General features: G+C 42.4%; 1 protein-coding gene across 4 annotated transcripts in view; it reads left to right on the top strand.

Annotated features, from left to right (window-relative positions):
* THOC5 (THO complex subunit 5) overlaps nucleotides 1-18,359 on the top strand; it is a 36,521-nt gene that overhangs the window by 1,812 nt on the left and 16,350 nt on the right. For 2 of the 4 annotated variants that reach the window (XM_055321958.1, XM_055321959.1), the window contains exons 2-13: nucleotides 415-530; nucleotides 1,739-1,870; nucleotides 2,876-3,019; nucleotides 4,203-4,316; nucleotides 4,457-4,554; nucleotides 6,534-6,680; nucleotides 8,652-8,766; nucleotides 13,758-13,890; nucleotides 14,600-14,632; nucleotides 15,881-15,958; nucleotides 16,662-16,702; nucleotides 16,937-17,036. In XM_055321958.1, coding sequence (XP_055177933.1) covers nucleotides 1,775-1,870; nucleotides 2,876-3,019; nucleotides 4,203-4,316; nucleotides 4,457-4,554; nucleotides 6,534-6,680; nucleotides 8,652-8,766; nucleotides 13,758-13,890; nucleotides 14,600-14,632; nucleotides 15,881-15,958; nucleotides 16,662-16,702; nucleotides 16,937-17,036 — 1,099 coding nt within the window. In that variant the 5' untranslated portion in view covers nucleotides 415-530; nucleotides 1,739-1,774. The remainder of the gene's footprint in view (nucleotides 1-414; nucleotides 531-1,738; nucleotides 1,871-2,875; nucleotides 3,020-4,202; nucleotides 4,317-4,456; nucleotides 4,555-6,533; nucleotides 6,681-8,651; nucleotides 8,767-13,757; nucleotides 13,891-14,599; nucleotides 14,633-15,880; nucleotides 15,959-16,661; nucleotides 16,703-16,936; nucleotides 17,037-18,359) is intronic. The other 2 variants (XM_055321961.1, XM_055321960.1) reach the window with 2 other exon arrangements.

Consider the following 18,359-nt stretch of genomic DNA (forward strand, 5'->3'; position numbering starts at 1 on the left):
CCAGGCTCTCTCTACCGGGTTTCCGAAGTCAGGATTTCCCACATTTCAGCCTTTCGCGTCCCACCTTCGTGGATTTTGCCCAGTCAATTTACTGTTTAAGACTCCGCTAAAGGTTTTTAATCGAGTCGCCTTTTACTTCTTAAACGTGAATTTCCTTTAAGAGAAATTTTAATGTTTCTCCCCTAAATGGAGGCTTGTCCTATGCAGAAGGTAATGATAAAATTAATATGTTTAACATGAAAACATTGTTGGTTTTGGCTAGATTTCATTGTCTAAGGCTCTGAGAGTCCTTTTGTTAACAAAGGAACATTGGTGTTCATAGTCGTTAAAGACAAACTAGGGAAATGAAATGTTCTCCTTGAAGCAATCGGAGGTTTCTCAAAAGAATTGAAAAGGGATTAACTTTCTCCGTAGGTGTTCAGCATTATTTCAGATCACCCATGTACCATCTAAAGCCCCACGCCTAGGTCATCTTCATCACCTTCCCCAGTAGAGTGCCTCCTGTGTCAATGTCCACAGCAACCCCTGAGGTAAGGACTGTTATTCTCATTTGATCTGTGTGGAAGCAGGCCCAGGACTCCCAGCGGTAGAATGGTAGAGTGGAGACTCCAACTGGGCTTCTGTAACTACCATGAGCCATTGGTTCCTTCAGTAAATGTTGGTGAGAGATTTGGGCTACGGGGGATTGTGCTGCCACCTCGGGGCTGTAGTGACAACCAGAAAACGTAGCAGAGGGAGGATGCTTTGTGACCCTACAGCCCCATGATAAGTAGGTTTTATTCTTTTAAATTTTAGGGCCATCTGGAGAGTTGATGGCATTGCCGGGTAAGGTGGTAGCAAGACACACTGGTGTCACAATAATATAGTTGTTGAGAGCACTGTTGTGGCGTTAGATGGACCCAAGCTTAAGCATACTAGCTGTGTGACTTTTGGCACCTCATTCACCTTTCTAAACTTCAGTGTTCTCAACCATAAAATGGTACTTGTTCTATCTGAAAGGTTTCTTACAAGGATTAAGTGAGAACATACCCTTAAAGTACTTAAATCAGGTCCAGCACACAGTGATCAATCGATAGTATTGGGACCAAGTATATATGCTAGGCTGAGGAGTTTAGTCAGGGATATGGTTGTGGTGCCTTTAAAGAGGGTGGAGCTGGAGAAGATGAGTTTGTTTGGGTCAGGCTGAGGGATGATTCCTCCCTTTTCTTTGAGAGGGACTGAGCAAGCTCCGAGTGTGGATGGGGGGAGGGTGGTGCAGAGGAAGAGAATCAACTCCACTCCTAGCACAGAACCCAATGCAGGGCTTGAACTCAGAACCCTGAGATCAAGTGTCAGCCACTTAACCAACTGAGCCTGGGCATCTCATTCTCCTTTTTAATTTTTTTTAAAGATTATATACATTCATTAGAGAGGGAGAGTGCATGAGCAGGGAGGAGGGGCAGAGGGAGAGGGAGAAGCAGATTCCCCACTGAGTAGGGAGCCCAGTTGGGGCTCCATCCCAGGACCCAGGAACCCTGGGACCATAACCTGAGCTGAAGGCAGGGCCTTAACTGACTGAGCCACCCAGGCACCCCTCCCCATTTTTACAGAGGATTAAACAGGCTTTGGAGGGTTCAGTGACTTTTTTTTTTTGAGTTACCAAGGGCATAAGTAACCAGAACTACTAGTTAGATTTCAGTATTCTGACTCCAGGAATATCTTCAACTCTAAAAAATCTTAAGTTTCCTCTTTTTAAAAGGTCTTTGCTGTTTCCTTCTGACCTCACCAAACAACCATGTCATCAGAATCGAGCAAAAAACGGAAGCCCAAAGTGATCCGAAGTGATGGAGCTCCAGCTGAAGGGAAGCGTAACCGATCTGACACAGAGCAGGTGAGATCAGCCAGGGCTGCCACACTGCTAAGAAATTACAGCTTGTGGCCAGTCACCTGTCTATGAGTTTGCAGCAGCTGAGGATCATGGGGACAGCCTCCCAGGTAACCTGTGCTTGACCAGGTGCCTGGAATTCCCTTGGTTCTGCAAACCTGAGTATTCACATCTGGTTTCGCTATAGCATCCCAAGAACCAACAAGCCTATATTAGGCATGAACAGTCCTGAACAGAGAATGCATTCTTGTATGGTGTATGTCTCTAATTTTCCTGATGGTCAGAAGAAGCCAGTATCTGTAGCATACCACTGGGATTGGGATCCCTGGTCTGCTGCTAAGACAGTACCAAAACAACATCCCCACAAAATCTCTTCTGTAGCCTGAGAGCACATGTGGTCAGCAGATGAAGACCTACTGTCTTAGAGACTTTCAAATTACAATATAGTATCATTAGCCATAGGAGACTCTGTCTTCAAGAGAAGTGTTGTGTTCATTCCAAAGGCTGGACAACCAATTATGATACTTTAGTCTCTGCTAAAGCTTGATTTGACTAAACACTCATCAGTAGGAATTTGGTTAAATGAATTCTGGTCATCTATTTAGTGAATTATGTGGCCATTTTGATGGATATTTAAATTTATTGGGATGAGAAACTGCACTAAATAGCATGGGCAGTATGATCCCGTTTTGTTTAAAATTTGTGTTTATCCATAGTATTAAAAATAGTTATTTGAGGCTGGGACATGAGATTACAGGCAACTTTTCAATTCGTTTTTGTTCTCACTTCTCACTATTTCTGAATGTCTGACACGAAACATGCATTACTTTATAATTAAAAGAAGAGAGGAATTCTTTTCCATTTTGAAAAGAAGAAAAACATTTGATTTAAGGACCAGATTTTTTAGAGACCTGATGTGGGGTTTCATTGTTCCTGATTCCAGCCAGGTGTCCTGATCCCAACAGGGAAACTTTTATTCCCCACTCAAGGCCTGTCTTCTTGCCTCCACAGGAGGGTAAATACTACAGTGAGGAGGCTGAAGTGGACCTGCGGGACCCTGGCAGAGACTATGAGCTGTACAAATACACGTGCCAGGAGTTGCAGAGGCTCATGGCTGAGATCCAGGACCTGAAGAGCAGAGGAGGCAAGGATGTGGTAAGGAATGGGACTGGGATTGGGCAGACATCAGCCTGGTGGGTTTGCATGGATGGACTTGTTTTGCACCCATCAGAGAGCCCTTCCTCATCTTGGTTGTCGTCATCGTCGTCGTCTCCTTTTTTTTTTAAGATTTTATTTATTTATTCATGAGAGGCCGAGACAGGCAGAGGGAGAAGCACACTCCATGCAAGGATCCCGATGTGGGACTCGATCCCGGGACTCCGGAATCACGCCCTGAGCCAAAAGCAGATGCTCAACTGCTGAGCCACCCAGGCATCCCTCATCTTGATCTTCTGTACTAGTCATGATCAGGTGGTTGGAGTTTGGGGGCTCCAGAGTCATGCCCATTAATTTATTGGAATTTATTTCATCACCACCCAACCACCAATTACAGTAGCAAATGTACAGGACAATTAATTTTTCTCATAACTGCAGTTTGATAATTCATCCAAGTGGTGTTTATTACTTGCTGGGCACTTTGCTAGGTGTTGAGAAATGATAATACGTGTAAATTTCTTTGCTGCGTTAAGAATGGATATGCATAAGTATATCATAGAAACTAGAAATGAGGGACCCCTGGGTGGCTGAGCGGTTGAGCATCTGCCTTTGGCTCAGGGCGTGATCCCGGGGTCCTGGGATCGAGTTGACATCGGGCTTTCTGCATGGAGCCTGTTTCTCCCTCTGCCTGTGTCTCTCTCATGAATAAATAAATAAATCTTAAAAAAAAGAAAAGAAACCAGAAATGAAGTTATTAACATTAAATGAATGGGATAAACACAAAACATGTTTCCAAGAACCTCACTTAGTTGTGCCTACACTGGCCAATATTATGATTATTATGCCATAGTTATAGTTTACAACTATAATCCAGGGTTTGTAGCTATAATCTTAATATTTTCACTTAAGTTATTCACAGAGGTTAAATTATATGGCAGGGTGTTGCTATAATCTTCAATCCCTATTACTTCAGTCCGAGCAGAAATTATTATTTATTTGTCTGGTAACCTTAAGCATTTCCCTTACAGTCGTTTTTCCATTTCCCACTGGCACTTTTCTTGGTTCTGAGCTTCTTCTAGTACCTTTTTTTGGCCCTGGATAGGGATGGGTCAGCAGTGAGGTGCCAAAGGAAGCTCAGCCAGCACCTGTTGACAAGATTTTTACCAGTTTTCTTTGCCTACAGGCAGTTGAGATTGAAGATCGGAGGATCCAGAGCTGTGTGCACTTCATGACTCTAAAGAAGCTTAATCGATTAGCCCACATCAGGTTGAAGAAAGGAAGAGATCAGACCCATGAGGTAGAAATTAAGAGGTTTAGTCTTCCTCCTTTCTCTTTCCCATGTTCCCTTCTTAATCCCCTTTACCTCTTCCTTAAGTTTGCTACTGCTCTATCTGACCTGACTTGCCCCACTCACCTCTGACCTTGTCCTCCTTTCAGGCCAAGCAGAAAGTAGACGCCTATCACCTGCAGCTCCAGAACCTGCTGTATGAGGTGATGCACCTGCAGAAAGAGATCACCAAATGTCTGGAGTTTAAGTGAGTTTTGGAGACTTTAGCAAAATTGTCTATTGGTAACTGCTTTTTTCCTATATAGCTCAGTGTGCACTAGTCTCCTTAAAAAGAAAGCAGATGGGCTTGGAAGCTGCAGGATCTGGGACAAGGGTGAATAGATCACTTTGAGTGGGACAATGGAAGCAGTGTTTTCAGGCTGCACAAAGAACCTTGGAAACATGTCTGACTTTTTTAAGTCTTGAGCTCTGCACCTGGTCAGAAGCAGTTGTCTTTCTCCAGCTGGGGCTTATACATTACCATTTCAATTCCTGGTCACCTTGCATGGGAGTAACTCCCTTCTAGTCATCCTTTTAACCTTCTGGCCCAGTTTTCCTCTCCAAAATTTCCAACCATTTATTTTTGCACCTAGATTTTATTCCTTAGAATCTGAACTTCTTGCTACGTGGCTGCCTTCAGGTGACCAAACTGTAGTTTGTCAGTGTCCATCTTAAAGTGTAATGCCTCTTGGCAAATCTAAGCTGAGAGATGAGGAAAGCGTAGACAGAGGAAGAGAAGGGAGTGTATGGTTGCTTGGCCAGACCTATTTGTGCAAACTGAAAAGTCAGGTTTTATTTGTAATAAACTTGGAATGAGAGGGGCACATCAGTCATTGAGTCTGGTGCATTTTTTGATAATTCTGATTTTTAAGAGGCATCTTTATCTGCTTTACAAATTCATCGTGTAATAATAGTTAAATACTAATAGAGGTGAAATTCACATCAAACTTGCACCTGATGGAATGCCTGGGTTGCTCATTGGTTGGGCACGACCTGCCTTCAGCTCAGGTCGTGATCCCGGGGTCTGGGATCGAGTCCTGCATCGGGCTTCTTATTGGGAGCTTGCTTCTCCCTCTGCCTGTGTCTCTGCCTCTCTTTCTCTCTATCTGTGTCTCTCATGAATAAATAAATAAATCTTAAAAAAAAAACAAGCAACTTGCACCTGAATTAATAGTATTGCATCATCATTGTTTCCTGGTTTTGATAACATAATATGTATAGGTAAGATATTATTATTGGGGGAACCCAGGGGAAGAGTACAGAGGAAATATATGCTCAGTACTATTTTTAAAACTAATTGTGTATCTTAAACTGTTTAAAAATATTAAAAACAAAAGAATGTGATGCCCCAAGCTATAATCATCACTCAGATGAAAGCTGACAAATGTAGAATTCAGTAGAATCCTGGCCTGTGGAGAGACAGATGACCACCCTTGGCCTTAGCCTGGGTTCAAATCCCAGCTCTACCACTCACTAGCTGTGTGACCTTGGGCAAACTACTCAACTGTGGAAGTCTCTATCTCACTTGAAATATGGCGATAGAAATCCCCATATGTAAGTTTTCATGAGAATTAGGTGGAGTGAAGTTGGCATATCGTAGGTGCTTACCGCCTCATAGCTGCTGTTATTACCGTCATCTGTCCACAACTTGTGCACTACTGTGTTAGTGCAGGAAGGAGCATTGAATTTCTTTTCTTTTATACACATGCATCACTCTACATAAAATAGTTGAAGCCTCTAGATATGCTGGATCTTCCCTGTCCCATGCTTAGGCAGTTAATGTTTTGAACTAAGCACAGACCCTTATGTTTTTTCCTGTTAAATGTCCATTCTTGGTTTCAACCTGGCAGTCTAGGCCTAGACTGTAATGTTTTTATTGACTCTTTCAGATCTTAGTTCTTGCTAAACTTGGGACATCTGTAAATTTGATAAGCATCCCTTCCAGGTCTTCAGCTAATTCATGGATAAAACAGTTGGACACCATGGATAAGAATCCTGTGGTATGTCACCAACTACCTCTCTTCAAAGTGAAACGTTTACTAATGAACGTTTGCTGGGAAGACTGTATTCTGTGTTCCTGTTGTAGACCAGGGCTATGTGAGCATACATGGAGGGAACTGTGGGCCCACTTAATCCATGGTTTGGGATCCTGAGAACAGCAACTTGACATCTAGTTTTTGCTTGCAGGTCAAAGCATGAAGAAATTGATCTGGTCAGTTTAGAGGAGTTTTATAAGGAGGCTCCTCCAGATATTAGCAAGGCTGAAGTCACGATGGGAGACCCTCACCAGCAAACCCTTGCACGTCTGGACTGGGAGCTGGAACAGCGGAAAAGGTTGTGTACCCTCCTTCCTGACCTGATTAATCTTGCAGACACAGACCTTTAGCCATGGAGTGCTTTGGTATGACCCACAATCAGACAGCAAAGCTCTGTGGAACCAGCAGAATGATTTATTACCAAATCCCATTTTGTAATTAATTCACACCTAGACCAACGGGATTGTGGATGGGGATGGAATTGCTTAAGGCTGTTAATTTTTGGAATAACTTTTTTTTTTTTTTAATTTTAACACTTGAGACCTAAATACCTTTTGTATTTTAAATCTAATTTTGTTTTTTTTGGTTTTTTGGTTTTTTTTGCTTTTTCCCCTGCCTCTAATACTGTCCATGTGGTATCTTAAAGGTCTGCAGACATCATTTTAGAAGGTTAGAGAACATTCCTGTGTATAGACAAATTATAATTTATATAATGTTTTCTCTGTTGAAGTTATCACTTTTTGCTCTCATAAATTTTGCTTTAAGGCACACCTTTGGGACACCTGGCTGGCTCAGCGGTTGAGCATCTGCCTTTGGCTCAGGACATGATCCCGGAGTTCCGGAATTGAGTCCTGTACTGAGCTCATGCATGGAGCCTGCTTCTCCTCCTCCTGCCTATGTCTCTGTCTCTCTCTGTGTCTCTCATGAATAAATAAATAAAATCTTAAAAAACACACACACACACATCTTTACATATAAAAAATTTCTTGTACTAATAAAGATATTGTTTATTAATGTAAATACATTTATTCTGTATAATTTAATCTAGGTCTTTTTAAGAACATGATGTATTTTTCATAATGGATTTTTCATGGCTGCATCCCTTTCGTTATAGTAACTTTCTTCCCCTATATTTGTATGAGAATGCTAGAGCTTTTTGTTGACACATCTACTCTGTTTTCCATTGGAGAAGCAGGTGTTTTTGTTCCTTTTTTTTTTTTTAATAGAATGTATTTTATGCCTTCAGTCCATGTTATGAATTCAATAAGCACTAAGTGTGGTTCTTATGGAATTGGTGTTAGGTTTTTAACAGTTGGGGTGGTCCCATCCCTCCCCTGTCTGGTATACTGCTTGTGTTGACACAGGCCAAACCATGAGTGTTGTATTCCTGTGGTGCAGAATCCATCCCCACCCTCCCCCACTCAGGCCATTGTGTGGGCCTCATTTGTGTCCTCTGGTTGCTAGATCCATGTGTTTGTGTAAGTTTTGGCTCTACACCCTAGAGGCAAGAAAGGGAACAGGAAATGACATGACGATATCCCCTAGTGGCTAATGGGCAGAGCCTCTGGAAATGGACAAGCATGGATTCAGAACCCAGCTTTATATGTGCTCTTAGCTGAGTTACCTTGGCAAGTTACCTACCTCCTTTAGCCTTTGTTTCTTCCTTTGGGGAAAAGAAGAGTCCCCATCTTCCAGGATTTTTTTTTTTAAGATTTTATTTATTCATGAAACAGAGTGGCAGAGACATAGAGGGAGAAGCAGGTTCCCTGTGGGGAGCTCAATTCAGGACTCAATCCCAGGAGCCCAGAATCACGCCCTGAGCGGGAGGCAGACATTCAACTGCTGAGCCAACCAGGCGTCCCTCTTTCAGGATTTTTATAAGGATTAAATGCAGTAATGCTTATGAAGAGTTCTCTAAGTACTTGGTACATAATAAGTGCTAGGTAAACAGTTAATCATAACCGCTACATGGAGACAGGTAGGTGGATTAGGTAGATTGTGACAGTCCATAGGTATGTCGGGAGATCTCAGGAATTTTATTTATTTATTTTTAAGATTTATTTATTTATTCATGATAGACAGAGAGAGAGAGAGGCAGAGACACAGGCAGAGGGAGAAGCAGGCTCCATGCCGGGAGCCTGATGCGGGACTCCATCCCGGAACTCCAGGATCGCGCCCTGGGCCAAAGGCAGGCGCTAAACCACTGAGCCACCCCAGGATCCCCCATCTCAGGAGCTTTAAGTGACAGTGGTCTGTCCTCTCCCAATAGACTGGCGGAGAAGTACCGAGAGTGCCTGTCCAACAAGGAGAAGATCCTCAAGGAGATTGAAGTGAAGAAGGAATACCTGAGCAGTCTCCAGCCTCGCCTCAATAGCATAATGCAGGTGAGAATCTCGCCTATACTCTCCAGCATTGGCCAAGCAAATTGGCATTTGCTTTGCCTTCAGCACCCAAGTAAGACCTTGCTGACCTCTAAGACCTCGCTGACCTGTGGCTTTCAGCAGCCATGTCTCCCTTGGGTTTTGCCAGGTCTGTTACCCTAATGGGTGTCAGAGCCCAGTACAAGGATGGTCCTGTTGGCAGTTTCTGCCCAGCCAGTATAGTAAGGTGTCCTGGGAGGAAGAGATGCTGCTGGGTGGGCTCAGGAACACATTTACCTGGGATATTTTCTTTTCACCCAGAGTTTCTTCCAGGTAAAATACTTTTGCAGACTCTAGGTTTAGTTTACCCCCAGAATGGTTTTAACCAGCCCCACAGTCTCCAGGCATCTAAGCCTGCTTCTGTGGATATCTGTTACAGTCCCTGACTTTGGGAGAAGATGTTCACCAGATGTCCTCTGAAAAGAACTTTACTCATATTCGAAAGGCATTAGGTACCATCAGAGGAAAAAGTCCCCACTTTAAAATGTAATATAAACTGTAATATTTCTACACTTTCTACGTAGGAAACCTGATTTTTGTTTGCTTTGTGAGGCCAGATTTGCTCTAAATCTTTTACAGTATTTTTTTGTTTGGGTTGTTGTTTTAAAGATTTTATGTATTTTTTTGAGAGAGAAAGGGAGCACAAGCAGGGGGAGGGGCTGAGGAAGAGGGACAAGGAGACTGTGCTGAGCAGGGAGCCTGATGGGCTCGATCCCAGGATCCTGGGATCATGACCTGAGCCACAGGCAGACACTTAACCAACTGAGTCACCTATGCACCCCTGTTTGTTTTTGTTTTAAATAAACACTATGCCCAGCATGGGGTTTGAGCTCAAGACCCCAAGATCAGGAGTCCAGCCCGGCACCCCTCTAAATTCTCATAGTTTTATATAGCAGAGTAAATGGTAAAATATGGAGGAACTTTGCAAAAAGACCCTAGAGAAAATAAAAATTCCCTTTCCTAGGATTTGGAAAGATCTGCATTTCCCCCCTTCAATTCTAGGCATAGAATTAGAATTGTTAACAAATATTCTCAGTAGCACTTCATAGTAGGACAAAAAGAAAACAAACTAAAAGTTTGAGTTGTACTTCATTTTTCCTGTTTTTTTTTTGTTGTTGTTGTTGTTTTTAGATTTCATGTATGTATCCTGTTTGTTTTTTTTAAGATTTTATTTATGTATGTGTATATGTATATAGGTATGAATGAATGAATGAATGAATGAATGAATGAATGAATGAGAGGGTGTAGGAGGAGGAGCAGAGGGAGTGGGACAAGCAGGCTCCATGCCCAGTGCAGAACTTGATCTCGGTCCTGAGATCATGACCTGAGCCCAAATCAAGAGTCACATGCTTAATGTATTGAGCCACCCAGGCATCCCTTAATTTTTCCTATTAACTTGGAATCTCTAAATGTGCCTAAATAGGGTACTGGTTAAATAAATTATTGTATGGTACAGCCCTACAGCTGTGATGGAAATATAAAGCATCATATCACTGATAATTGGATAATTGGACAGAACAAAGACTTATCATGTAATTAAAACCATGCCCATTGTAAAACAAAGTGCAATTTCATTATATATCTTTGTTGATAAAGTATCCATATGGGTATGTACATGTGTGAGTCCAGTATATGCTTAGAGGAATCACTAAGTCATTAACAATTACTTTTGAGTTTGGGGACTGGGAGGTTTGTTTATTTTATTTTTAAAGTAGTCTTCGTCCAATGTGGGTGTCAACTCATGACCATAAGATCAGGAGTCATATGTTCTACTAACTAAGCCAGTGAGGTGTCCCTGGAAGTTTTTGCTTTATAAACTTGAATACAACTTTTTATTTTTATTATTTTCATTTTTATTTTTATTTTTTTAAGATTTTATTTATTTATTCATGAGAGGCACACAGAGAGGCTCCATGCAGGGAGCCCGACGTGGGACTCGATCCCGGGACTCTAGGATCACGCCCTGGGCTGAAGGCGGCACTAAACCGCTTCAGCTTTTTATTTTGCTGAATAATAAAAAGTGCCCCAACTTTTTATTTTTATGTAGGCTCCACACCCAGTGTGGAGCTTAAACTTATGATCCTGGGATCAAGACCAGAGCTGAGGGGCACCTGGGTGGCTCAGCCGGTTAAGCATCTGCCTTCAGCTCAGGTCACAGTTTTGGGGTCCTGGGATTAAGCTGTGTGTTAGGCTCCCTGCTCAGCGGGGAGTCTGCTTCTCTCTCTCCTGCTGTTCCTCCCCCCTGCTTGTGCACTCTCTTTCTCTCTTAAGTAAATAAAATCTTAAAAAAAAAAAAGACAGTATCAAGTGTTGGTGAAGATGTAGGAACAATTAGAACTTCCAAAAAAAAAAAAAACATAGAACTTTCATATGGTGCTGGGGGGGAATTTTGTAAATCAGTGCAATCCCTTTAGAAAACTGTGTTTCAGTTTTATTTAGTTTTTATTTATTATTTAGCCAAAGCTAAATAATATGGCTAGCATACTCTGACCCAACAGTTTCATCCCTGGGAATATATTCAACAGAAATAGGTACACAAGGGCAACAAAGGACAAAGAATGCTTGCAGCAGCATTATTCATAATAGCCCCAAACTGGAAGTACTCATATAATCAAATACTAAGTATCAATGAAAATAAATGAACTCCTGGTGCTCACAACAGTATAGATGGAATCCCACAAACATAATGTTGAGCAAAAAAGCCAGACACAAGAATATATATTATACGATTCCATTTGTGTAAGTTCAAAAATGACCCAAACTAATCTTATGATGTTAGAAATCAAGATACAGTCACTGGGGATGCGGGGGTGGGAGGAGTTAGTGACTGAGAGGGGAAATAAAATAGCTTCTGGAAAATTGGTAATGGTCATTTTCTTGCTTTGGGTGCCAGTTAAATAGATGTGTTCACTGAGCTATATGCTTATGAACTGTATGCTTTCTTTCCTATACATAAAATTATTTTTTAAGATGTAATATATGTGCGTTGTTTTAAAAAGTTATATTAGAGGGAAAAAAAAGTTATATTAGAGATGCCTGGGTGGCTCAGTTGGTTAAGCATCTAATTTTTTTTTATTTTTTTATTTTTTATTTTTTATTTTTTATTTTTATTTATTTATGATAGTCACAGAGAGAGGGAGAGAGAGATAGAGACACAGGCAGAGGGAGAAGCAGGCTCCATGCCCGACGTGGGACTCGATCCCGGGTCTCCAGGATCGCGCCCTGGGCCAAAGGCAGGCGCCAAACCGCTGCGCCACCCAGGGATCCCTAATTTTTTTTTATTAACTCTTGGATTACCTCGTTTATAAAAGGCTTCTTCAAGTCTTTGGCTCATTTTTCTGTTGAATTACTTGGTCTTTATATTTTCTGGACATGAGTCTTTTGCAGATATTTTTTCCATTTTGTGACTTTCTTTTTCACTCTCAATGTTACCTTTTAATGAGTAGATGTTCTTAATTTTCATATGATCTAATTATCAATGTTCTCCTGTAAGGTTAGTGTTTTCATGTCCTTTTTAAGAAATCTATCTCTAGGGGCACCTAGGTGGCTCAATGGTTGAGCGACTGCCTTTGGCTCAGGTCATGATCCTGTAGTCCAGGAATCGAGTCCCGCATTGGGCTCCCCACCCACAGGGAGCTTGCTTGTCCCTCCACCTATTTCTGTGTCTTTCATGAATAAATAAATAAAATCTTAAAAAAAAAATCTCTCTCTGACGCAAGGTCATGGAGATATTCTCTTTTTTTTTTAATTAAATAAAATGTTTAAAGATTTTATTAATTTATTCATGAGAGACACAGAGAGAGAGAGAGAGGGGGGGGGGGCAAAGACACAGGCAGAGGGAGAAGCAGGCGCCATGCAGGGAGCCTGACGTGGGACTCAATCCCAGGACTCCAGGATCAGGCCCTAGGCCGAAGGCAGGTGCCAAACCACTGAGCCACCCAGGGATCCCTCTCTTGTTTTTTTTAAATAGAAGCTCTTTTGTATGTCTTTCACATTTAGATCTCTAGGTTTCCTGGAAGGAAATGTTGTATGTAGTATGAGGTAAGGGTCAGATTGATTTTTTTTTCCCCCATGTTAGGTATTCAGGTGGGCCATTTATTGAAAAGCCCATTCTTTCCCCACTGCTGCAGTACCACTTTTGTCATAAATCAAATGTCCATGTAGGTTTGTGTATGGTCTATTTGTCTATCCAGGCATCAATACCACACTGGCTTATTTACCATAGCTTTATCAGAAGTCTTGATGCCCAGTAGCATATATCCTCGAGCTGAATTTTTCAGGATCATCTTGGTTATTCTTGGCCCTTTGCATTTAACAAAATAAATTTTAGAATTAGCTAGTCAATTTTCACCTGCTGGGATTTAGAGTGGGATTGCATTGAATCTGTAGATTGCTTTGGAGTGAAATGATTTCAAGACAATATTGAGTCTTCCAGGCCATTAACACAGCATATATCTCCATTCATTTAGATCTTTGATTTCTCAGGCCTTTCTGTAGAGACTTACATACCTTTCACTTATATATGTTTAGGTTAGTTGAGTTTTTTTTTTTTTTTTAAGATTTTATTTATTTATTCATGAGAGACAGAGAGAGGCAGAGACATAGGCAAAGGGAGAAGCAGGCTCCCTGTGGGGAGCCTGATTCAGGACCTGATTCCAGGACCCTGGGATCACACCCCGAGCCAAAGGCAGATGCTTAACCACTGAGCCACCCAGGTGCCCCTAATTGATGTTTTCTTGATGCTGTTGAAAATGGATCTTTTTTTAAGTTCATTTTCTTACTGTTCACTGTTTGTATAAATAGAATTTTTTGTATTGACCTTTTATCTACCTATTTTGTTAGCTTATCATGTATTTTTAGTAAATAAAAAGCTATTTTGGTAATTCAGCAGCCACCTCTTCACATGTGGACTGCCTAAAAAGAGAAAACAAAAATCCTTCTTTTCTTGCACACAGGCTTCCCTCCCAGTGCAAGAGTACCTGTTCATGCCGTTCGACCAGGCTCACAAGCAGTATGAGACAGCTAGACACCTGCCACCTCCCCTCTATGTCCTCTTTGTCCAAGCCACTGCATATGGGCAGGCCTGTGGTGAGTACGGGGCTTGGTGAGGATGAGGGGCTGTGGGAGCAGCAGCCTTGGCCGTTTGAGTCATTTGGAAGCCCTGCCTGCTGAGGAAAGCTCCCTGGTCCTGCTCAGAAGCCCACAGGTGACAGATGCTACATCCCTGCCGCACCACCCAGCATGGCTGCTTTGACCAGCTGGCCTGAGGCTAGACTAACCTGGTAGGCATTTCAGAATGGATGGCTTTGAACTTTTGATGAGCCTGGCTGGTCACCTGTTGGGTGCAGTGCCCAGGCAGCCTCTCTGGGCTCCCACTCAGCCCATCAAGGCACACTTGGCAGGTGGATCGGCACCTCTTGACCCTCTTCAGAGAAAGGACTTGGTAAACACAGATCCCAGGCAGCTTTCCTAGGCTTTTACCACGCCCAAACCAGCTGCATGTCACTACAGTGAATTACCAAGTGGGAAGATGTCTCTGCTTTAAGCTTAAGGGCAGTCTTTACTTCGTTAGGATTTTGAAACGTTTTTGGAGACCTTAACTTTTGCCCTACTGCAGCTTTCACCCAGCATCTAAAGTTTTCTTCTTCACCCCATCGCATCAGACAGACATGTTTCGCACCAGCGCATGCTTCTCCCAGCCATGGGCACCGACACATTACTGTCTCTCTTCTTGTATCTTCCTGGTCCTTCTGGTCCTCTCCCTCCCTTTTGTTCTCCTTCTTGTTTCCATCATCAGCTCATATGAAATCCTCCCAGCCCCCTAGACAGGGTGAGTAATTTTATTTTCTTTTGTGTTTAAACCCATCCTGTTTCCTTTCCCATTTTACTGTAGAATTTCAGGATTAAGCTACCCAAAAGAATAGTTTGGTATTTGCCAGTGGTTGGTGGGGGCAGCCAGTGTGTTTGGGGTGAGGTATGTTGGGTCATGCAGAGCATTCAGAGACCAGTGGCCAGCCACCTGGGAGTATTATCTCAGTGGTAGAGGAAGTTTGCCACCCCTCCTTAGTGCAGTTGATCAAACCGTTTCTGGCTCCTGTGACTACCTGTAACCTGTATACCCTTTTGAATGGAGCAGGAGGAGTGGTGGTTTGTCTTGACCTTCCAACACTAGACGTATGGAGTTCTTTAAAGGCAGGACAGGTGTGACCTAGGGAAGTCAGTCCTGGTGCATGAAACAGCCCACTTACATTTGTGCTTGAGACACTGGGCTCAAGTTCTGTAGACTTGGTCTTGAATCCTAGCCTAGCTATACTTCTGGCTATTGTATCTAACTTCTCTGAGCCTTAATTTTCTCAGTTCGTGGCTATAATAATGGTTTGGCTCTCATAGGGTTGTTGTGAAAGTTAAACATGAATTTGAAAGAAACAATTTTTTATAATTTTAAGCATCAGCTCATTTGGTCTTCACCACCCACTGGGCAGCTACCATTTGTCAAGGCAGAATTACACAGATGCAGAAAGTGGGGCTCAGAGCAGTGACATAACTTTCCAGATGTTTAGGAATTGATGGGGCAGGAACTCAGATCTGGGACTAGACTACAGAGTCCAAGTTCTGTCCAGTGCCCTGCCTCCCCAGTTAAATGTGACCATGCCGGCCAGATGCTAGGTGTAGTACAGAACAGAGAATAAGCACTTAGAGCCACCGTTTCCAGGATAGTTATGGGCTTCTGGATCAGAAACTGTAAGACAGTTGGCAGAAGGTATTTTGTGGCTTTAGGCCCTAGGTTGGGATTGGGCATTGGTGTAAGCCTAAAAGAGAGGCGTTCACCGTAGTCTCGGGTGGTGCTTGTCCCAAAAATCTGCACTTGGGTTCTTTTTTCTCAGTAAACAATGGAAAAAAGACTTAAGTTTGCTACCTTGTTCCTCTTCATCTAAAGAAAGGGCTTTTGCCTTCCTAACTCCCATTCAGTAAGTTCCTGTGACAAAGGCAGAAGAAATGCAGTCCTAGAGATAGCCTGTTTATGTAGCTTAGCTCCTTCTCTCAGCAGCTGTCATATGAAGCTTTTTCTTGCTCACAGATAAGACGTTGTCTGTGGCAATTGAAGGCAGTGTGGATGAAGCCAAGGCTTTATTTAAGCCTCCTGAAGACTCCCAAGGTAATTTAGTTGGTATCCTCTCCCAAGTCTTCCATAGCTGATTCTAGAAGCACTGGGTCATCACCCAAGGGCATAGTGCTAGTCCTTTGGAAATTAGCTGTACTGGTTCTGAGTATGAGAGAGCTTGACTTTAATAACTTAATGCTCAAGGGTAGACAGAGAGAAACCCTGCTTGTGGATTTCATCCCTGTCACTCACTAGCTCACTGGTCCTGGGAAAGCTCTTTGACATTTCTGAGACTCAGTTTACTCACCTGTCAAAACAAGATAGTAATACCTCATATAGACTATCGTGGATTAAGTGAGGTCATGCGTGCAAAGTCTTTAGCATCATTCTGGGCTCATAGCAACTCCTCAAATTGCATGAGCTGCTACTGTTGTTATTATTTATATAACTGTTGCTGCAGCCACCACCATTACCAGTGGAGGGGCTTGTGGTCCATAGGGTGACATTAAAAAGTATTTTCAGAAACGAGGGGTTGGGGTGGAATTATCAGGCATTTCTCTGTTTTTTCCTTGCATCACCGTGTCTTCTATACTGAATAAGCAGCAGCAAATTCATTTATTATGTATTCTAAAGAAACCCATTTACAAATGACACAGAGTCTTGGCCCCTTTATGCTTCGTGGGTTGAGGCACTTTAGGGAGCATTGGGACCCCCCTCCCCATCTCTAGATGCTTTAGATGCTTTTTTGTGGTTGCAGATGATGAGAGCGACTCGGATGCTGAGGAGGAGCAGACTACGGTGAGAGCTGTGTCCCCCACAAGTATGCTAAGCAACTGCCTGCTAGTTGGCAGGTGCCATTCTCCCCAGAAGCAGAAGAGAAAGGTTGGAAAGAAAGGGCTGCTGGGGGCCTGGCAGCCAGATCCCTGAAGCAGCAGGTCCCAGGCAGCAGTACCGTGGCCCTGACCTGTAGGGAGAAGGAGGGGGAGATTCATGTGACTGGTGCTTATCTGCTTTGATCTTTCCTTTGTCCAGAAACGCCGGCGACCCACACTGGGAGTTCAGTTGGATGACAAACGCAAGGAGATGCTGAAGAGGCACCCGCTATCAGTCATGCTGGACGTGAAATGCAAAGGTCTGGTTTTCCTTGTTCTGGGGGACCCCATAGCATCTAAAAGTTTGGCTAGCTGCAGGTGTACAAAGTCCAGCAAGCCAAAGTCCTCTTTGACCAAGAAAAGATTTTAGTTTCATATTTCTCTGTTTTTCCTCATTGTTTTGCTTAGAGTTTGTTTCATTTTTTTGAAGTCGTAACCATAACAACAAAACCAGGCACATAATGAATGATTGGTAGAATTACACCAATTTCTGAATTTGTTAAGTCAGATACACAGAACAAGTTCCAAGAGTATGCAGGTTTTAGTTTAGTTTTTTGTGTTTTTTTTTAAGATTTCATTTATTTATTTGAGAGAACGATAGCACAGGCCAGGGGGAGGGTCAGAGGGAACAGGAGAAGCAGGCTCCCCGCTGAGCAGGGAACCCAGTGTGGAGCTTGATCCCAGGACACTGAGATCATGACCTGAGCCAAAGGCAGATACTTAACTGACTAAGCCATTCAGGCACCTTGAGTATGCATATTTTTGAGTAATATGACCATTGTGCTTAATATAACAGACATAAGTAGAGGTTTGTATTCTGTAGAGAATATATGTTTTGAAACTAGTTTTGTATGGATAAAAAAGCACATGATAAAGCATTCTAGGAGTATAAGAGTTAACAGTTACATGCTAGTTTTTCTCTCACCTGAGACTCTCAGACTCTGATCCTTGGTCTTACCTCCAAGGACAACCATTATGACACATTTCTTATGTATTTTCTAGAACTCTTCTATGCATTAAGAAGCTTTTATACAAGTGTGTATTCTCTTTTCGTTTTAGTTTTTATACAAATGGAAACATACTGTACACACTGGTCCTCTCTATACTTTTTTTAAAAACTTATTTTGAGGTAATTTTAGACTCCATAATAGAGTTTTCATGCTCTTCACCCAGCTTCTCCTGATTGTCAGCATTTTACCTAACCACAGTACAGTGATCCACAGTACAATGACTGAGATTATGGATTTTGGGGAGGAATACCATAGATGTGTCATCATCATATCAAATCGGGTAAATGGTGTCACTGTGTCTTATTACTGGTGACGCAGACCTGGATCCACTTGGTGATCGCTTGAGATTACTTGAGCAAAGGCCTCTGGGCTGGGAGTCTAGAGCTTGTTAGAAGCAGCTAAGTCCAGCCCACACTCAAGAGGAAGGAAATAAAGTTCCCCTGTTGGAGAGAGGAGTTACTAAGAATTTGTAGACATTCTTCTTTTTTAAATCAATATAAAATTGACGTTGAGTTTTGTTTTTATAGTAAAAGTTTTTAAAGGCCTTGCTGACTTTTCTGTTCCATTACACCA

This window comes from Nyctereutes procyonoides, unplaced genomic scaffold, assembly GCF_905146905.1.
Source record: "Nyctereutes procyonoides isolate TBG_1078 unplaced genomic scaffold, NYPRO_anot_genome, whole genome shotgun sequence".
Classification (NCBI taxonomy): domain Eukaryota; kingdom Metazoa; phylum Chordata; class Mammalia; order Carnivora; family Canidae; genus Nyctereutes; species Nyctereutes procyonoides.